The 6,532-nt window shown below is 45.4% G+C and overlaps 1 protein-coding gene across 1 annotated transcript; it reads left to right on the top strand.

The window, feature by feature from the left end:
- Window positions 1-1,587: 1,587 nt before the first annotated feature.
- Window positions 1,588-4,486, top strand: LOC104841491 (predicted GPI-anchored protein 58). The gene is made up of 2 exons (XM_010583196.1): window positions 1,588-1,654; window positions 3,804-4,486. Exons 1-2 carry the CDS (start codon window positions 1,588-1,590, stop codon window positions 4,484-4,486), a joined length of 750 nt encoding a protein of 249 aa, XP_010581498.1.
- Window positions 4,487-6,532: the final 2,046 nt, after the last annotated feature.

Here is a 6,532-nt window from a genome sequence, read left to right as displayed (position 1 = left end):
GTTTCGCCATTCTCCCAGGGCAGCCCATTAATCTTTTGGTAACATCCATCATCATGGGCAGGACAAGTACGAGGGAATCCTCTCCTGGAGGTGCTCCTGTGCTCTCTCTCATTACTATATCACCTGGCCTATTTACAGTCCTGTGTGTTTTTAACATCCCAATGTCCTCTCAGAGGTGGCAGTGCAGAAGTTTTCCCAATAATTATTTGCAAATAGGTAACACAAAGATGTGCCACTGTTTTCTCTTTGGGAGATCCGTAGTAGATCAGGAGGGTAGTGAATGTCAGGCATCCACTGTTTATAAACTGGGCATCCATCTTATTTTTATGCACCTGGTATAGGAGTTATTTTCTGAAATGTAGGCATTTTCAGTGCATGGCATCCACAGCCAAGTTAGTTACCCTACATTATTCCCAGCAAAGAGATGAGGACAAATATTTCTCATTCTAGCAATAAAGAGGTGATGCTAGACCTATTTAATCCACTGACTATGAAGAAAGGCTAGGGAATTAGATAAGATGTAGACATCTATACTGTAGGCTGTTAAAGCTAAAGGTGACCTGAATCCCATCTCTGTAAACCAATCCTCCTGAAGGATGAGGCCAAGCTCCCTACGCACTCAGTAGAAAGAAGTAAGTGACTCTGAGGTTGTTCAGAGACATACAGCCTTCCCTGACTAAGCCTTCCTTTTGGGGGCTTTCCCTTTCTATACAACACAGAAAATGCAGGTGCACTCATGGAATTTCTTCACTAGGCACTTACAGTTCAGTTGTTTAGATGAAGTGGATCCCAATCCAGATTTTCTGAGTCCTGGATTAACTTCCCTAACTGGTGAAATAACTTTTCTTCTAAGCTACAAGCCTGCCTTGAACAGTCAGTCTTTGCTTGTGGGAATACGGTACAGTACCTACCCATCTTCTGTAGACTGGGTGTACAGGACATTGCTGAATGACCATGCACAAGTGGGTTGATATGTTTTGGGAAGGTCGCTGTACTTGTCTGAGCACCTCGTCTTCAACATCTCTCTTCTCTGCAGGCATCCATCCAACCCCACTTAGCTACAGCTCTGTTTACGTGCAGATCTAACAGCCCCAGGAATTCGTGTGCACCTGGATGCTCCAGTTAAGAAGACTCTCTTTCTGCTGAGGCTGTGCAAAAAAGTGAAAAAAGCAAGCACTAGAGTTGTGATGAGTTGTAACAGTCAGATAAAACAAACAGAATTAGAGGAAGGAAATAAATAGAACCATCCTGTTGTATATGATAAGCAACTGTAGTAGCTTGCTCCATGCTTCATTGTGCTTAGGACTTCCCTATTCTTGGGCTTTCTCAAACATGCCCGAGCAATTTTGTCCATGGAGAAAAAATTATTGACCCTAGCTGACACTGCTTTGAGCAGGGGTTTTGACTAGACTGTTTCCAGAGGTCCCTTCCCACCTCAGCGATGCTGTGATTCTACAGTTTTCATCATCAGTTTGGGTCTTTGGATATTGAGCAGCGGGGTCAGACCCCATCCAGACAAGCAGTCGCTGCACAATGTCAGCTGTGCACATAGCCAGCCGTTGATCTGAGCCATGCAACAGCTTCCACATGTCCTGGATACGTCAGGATCCCTGTGCGGGTGCCCAGACGCCCATGTGGAATTTCTTAGATGGAGGTATGGGAGCCTGATCAAGCTGAGCAAGATGTGTTTAAAAGGCTGCATGGCATAAATAAATCTTAAGGGGAGATTAGGGGGATGACAAAGCTGTGGCTTCTGATAGGGAAGCCACGCTGTTTGGAAAGATTGCAACTAAAAAGGAGAGCCTTTGGCAACCAGATTTTTGTCTCTATTTTTGTATTAGTTACCGCTCCTTGTATTTTAACCCCCATTACTCTTTAACCATTTAAGAATAATTTGTGACAGTTATTTGTCTAAACCAGATTACCTCAAGGTTTGTTGAGCTTCCTCTGCTCTCCGATGTATGGAAAAACGTTACACTTAATTTGGTTCGTTTGGCCAGTGTGTGAACAGGGATTAGCCGTGCTATATATGGACCATAAACACTGTTCTGGTTAACACTACGGTTGAGCCAAACCTGAACCTTTCATCTCACCCTTTGCAAACTTTGGTGGTTTGGATGGAAATGGAACCTGTATTCGAGCTGTGCTTTATTTTTTGTTTTTTTGTTTTGAAAAACCAAAGCCCAATCAATAACAGTTTGGAAACCCAATGTCCAACATCCTCAGCCCACCTCTAGTGAAAAGGGATCGAGCGCCTGTGTAGGCAAGGACTTTGTGTTGGGAAGAAAGCCAATATACAAAGGAAGGAAACTGTTTCAAGGAACCTGCAGTAACTTTCCGTAAAAATCTCAGGGACATAAGAGCATGCTGAATTTTGTGTCATAATCCCCTCCAACCAAAATGTGTGTTTGGTTAAGGAAAACATGGTGGTCCAATGTGGGACAAAGATGGACTTTTGTTGGCTGCATGTCCAATTGGTTTGGTGTTAGAAATGACGGAGAAAAGCCCTCATTTGCTTTTGACTCACAGTTTCAGTTTGCTATCTGGAACACCAAACCAGCCAGTAATGAAAATGGATTTCTCACATCAGATTTTTTAGATGCCAGAAATAATAATAGTATGGTGTTAACACCTTAGTACTTGGCTTTCTCTAGGTTGTTTTAACCTAGATAAATCTATTAATTTGTGTCTTTGTATCCACAGCAGTGCCTTAAAATTTGCACTTAATTGCAGCAGAAGTAGTTTTAAAATCCATCTGTCTTACACTGACCATTCCTGTAGCATCTCACCACCTTCTGTATAATGCGTTCCCAATGCTAAAATAAAGATCAGCGGCGTGGTATAGTAATTCCACTTATGCAGATACTCGAGGCTGTTGAAAGGCTAACATTTCCTATTACATTTCTGGCTTTCAGAATTATTGTAAAAATAGGATCATCCTTACCATACAGTATTTACCAACCAAGCACAGCGGGTAGAGCACCTTGGACCATAGAGTGGCTCTCCAAACCTTTGCATGTTCCCCAGAGGCTGCTCTGTCATCCTACACTGTATATGTTGAACTCAGTCCAAGCAAGCATGTTTCTAATTACTTCAGTGGACATTGGATGAGGTCCACTGAACTGCTTGCAAGGTAGCATAGGTGTCAAGCTGGGACACACAGTGTCAAAAACTTCTTTCTCAGTCTCTTTGTTGATTTTTATAGCTGAAGCTGCTAAATATCTACAGGCAGGGATCTATGTCTAATTTTAATTGTGTGAACTCTGTCATGCTTCCACATAAAAAATAAAGCTATTGAAGAGTTTAAGCCACGAACTAGCTCCTACTGTTTCTGGTGATGACCTGTCCATTCAAAGCAGAATGCTGAAAACTGGGACCCTCTATGAAGCAGTAATTAACTTTGGCTCTGGCAGCAGCTGTCCAGCCCTCACATCTCCATGGGAGATCTGAGTCAGTTAGGACATTACCATCGTTCCATGACTGGCCAGGAAAACACAGTAGGTGATTCACCAGCTAATGCATACCTATGAGATGTCAACCAGAAAAATGTTAAGGCCTGTCCACAGGCTTTATGAAGAATCAGAGTGGAAGGATACTTTAGATTTATAATGTTAAGTTGCATGTTTACCTACAGCAGGCTTTTGTCTGTGAGTATGTCTGTTCTTTTCTAATTGGCCTTACAGAGAGTACCACTGTTCTCCCTTGAATCAAAAAGGCCCGGTCCCACTGAAGTGACAGCAAGCAACAGTCCCTGTATGTAAGTATGTGTGTGAATCAAGGCTCATGATGTGTCTTCCTTGCAGACTCAGACCCTTGCACACCTGACGCTCCACCTGCTGCCACTTCACCACCAACCTCTGAAGAACCTGGACCTTTCACAGCTCCAGCATCACCCTCCTCTTCCTCTGACACCGGTACTGTGTCATTTTCACCACCATTACCTGCCTGCGTTGCAGCCCTACATCCCAAACCACCTCCTGTTCCACCATCGACATCAACTTCTGCTGCCACTGTTCACCCTGGACTCCCTTCTCTTCCCGCGCCACCCGCCTCTGCTCCATCCCTGCACCCTGGACTTTATCTGCCGGTGGTCCCACCCGGCAGTGCCACCCACCTCATCAACTGGCTGCCCTTCCTTGCTTCTGCAACCCTCGCCACCATTCGAGGGAAGGAGGAAGACCAACCACCCATAAGAACGGGCTCCCTGGAAGGCATGAAGCGCAGCAGCAGCACACCCCCCCACCCCTCCCACGATGGAAATCCCCAGGCAGCACCTATGGGAGACAGGGCTCCGGGGGCTGCTCCCTCGCCGCCAGCTGCCCACGCCATGCCCCCGAGCTCCGAGCAGGCGTCGGCGAACGTGAGCGACATCCTGGCAGAGCTGCGGACGATGAACAGCCACCTCTCCACCATCGCCCGAGCCCTGACGCAGCTGGCGTCGTCGCTGGCACCGCAGCAGGACACGCGTGGCACCCCACCGCCATAGCGCCGGGCTCTGCACCCCACGGTGGAGGGCGGGTGGAGGAAAGGGACCCGACCCAAACCTGCCCATATCGTCTGTGCCAGTTCACTGCACTCGCCGACACCGACCACGTCTCCCCAGTGGGTTTTTCTGTTTGTTTGTTTATTTGCTCCTTGTAAATGGCTGCCTATATTAAAAAATAGTTTTGTGGTCTTGTTAATAAAATTGTTTATATTTCTTGCATTCCTTTCGGATGTGCTCGCTCCCCTCCTCTCACCCATTAACCACACGAGCACTGGTAGGAATCGGTGAGGTCTCGCACAGAGAATGCGGAGAATCTGAAGCGGTGAGAAGTTAACCGTGACAAAATGCTTGAGGAGGTGACAAAACCCCTCTGAGCAATGTGGGGGACACAGACAGGAAAGAACATAACAAAACCCTGAAAAATTCTCCTATTCTTCTCCATCCACACTGCATGGCACGGCTCTGTTGAAGTTGGAGCTCTTCCCAGTGCGCTAAATTTCAGGGGTAATTGTAATTACTGATGCAGGTAAGGGCCATAAAAAATTGTTCAGAATACAATGCATGGTAGTTGTCTAAGCAGTACTTGGTCTGAACAGCTACCAAACAGCCTCATCCACCTCTTGTCCTCTGAGAGAGTGTGAACCAAAGGCACCGCGTATCTGTTTTACTTGCCAGTGGTGCCTGAGGTTCTTCAAGGGCATAAATGGGCCAAGCTAATTTACAGCAATTAGCCAGGCACACGTGGATAGATCCCAACATTTCACCATCTTTTTCCTATTGCCAAGCTGCAGCGGCTTGCCTAAAGGTGGCATTGAAGGCGTGAAACCTCAAACAATCCTCTTTGTGGATGGGGAAAGAGCTCTTGGGCACGAATCCAGGGCTCGCCCCTCCAAGATGCGTGACCTGGAGAGCGGCTGGTGAGGTACCCTCGGACGCTGCCTGTCCCGACAGAGGCACCAGAGCTGGGAGCCAAAGGTCGGGATGTGCTCGGTGCTCTGGAAGAGCCGCGGGAAAGAGGACTCGCAGCTCTCGCAGAGCCATTTTGTGCATCTCGGCCGCAGTCTGCCCATAGAGCAAACAACCATCGGTCAAAATAAGATATTTTCCCAAAGGTGGGCCAAGCACAGGGCCAGTGGAGGCTGAGGCAGGCTGTGTGGCTGCTCTGCCTTTCATCCCAATGAATTAAAATGAAACAAATGCTCGTGGCAAACGAGAGAAAATAAAGGCCTCTGTGAAGTTGGGTATGATCTCGCCTTAATTTAGCCGTGCAGCCCTCAGATATCAAGATCTGAGGCCATCTCTAGGAAAAACCCAGACGAACAGACAGATTGCTAGATAAGATTAAAGAGGAAGTATTCTGTCTATTTGCAAATATTTCTGTTACAGATGAGCCTAAGCCACAAAGATTGAATGAATATACAAGCTTCCCCAAAGCTCAGGTGTATTTGAATTTGAGGTTTTGGTTACTGTATATATATTTATATATAAACCTACCCATATTTTTGAGTCTGTGTCTGAAAGACAAAGCAACTGTCCTGTTCGATTGTGGTTTTTTTAAGGGCTGATCAGATTTTTTTTCCTCTGATGTGTTTAGCAAAAAAGGTGGAAAGACATTTCACAGATGGCCTACACTACCTTTTAGTTTTATGTGTTTCAACAAAAGGAGATAAAAGGAGTGTCTTAAAAACATTTTGGCTTTTGATTTGACTATTGTAGTTTCCATAGACTAAAAGAGCAAGAGTATAGAAAAGTTTATCACTTCTCCTCCTTCATTATGAAATATAGGACAGAAAAGAAGGCGGAAAGCTCTATGGTTAAAAAAAATAAAAGGAATATTTTTCATTTTTACCCATCTTTCCCTCTTTCAATTTAACATGGTAGTAAATAAATAGCATATTCTCCCAATCTTGATAGTGTTACTTGATTTATCCTGTTGTTTTCGAATAGTAACTTTTCATGGCCTAATACTGATAGTATTTGCAAGTCACGCAGCCATATTCCTCTATATAGATAACTTCAGAAAATCCTGCTGTGCAGCTGCTGATG

Source organism: Haliaeetus leucocephalus, unplaced genomic scaffold, assembly GCF_000737465.1.
Source record: "Haliaeetus leucocephalus isolate CR32 unplaced genomic scaffold, Haliaeetus_leucocephalus-4.0 Scaffold871, whole genome shotgun sequence".
NCBI classification, from domain to species: Eukaryota; Metazoa; Chordata; class Aves; order Accipitriformes; family Accipitridae; genus Haliaeetus; species Haliaeetus leucocephalus.
The sequence above is the reverse complement of the archived record's forward strand: the minus strand, read 5'-3'. Positions and strand labels throughout refer to the sequence as shown.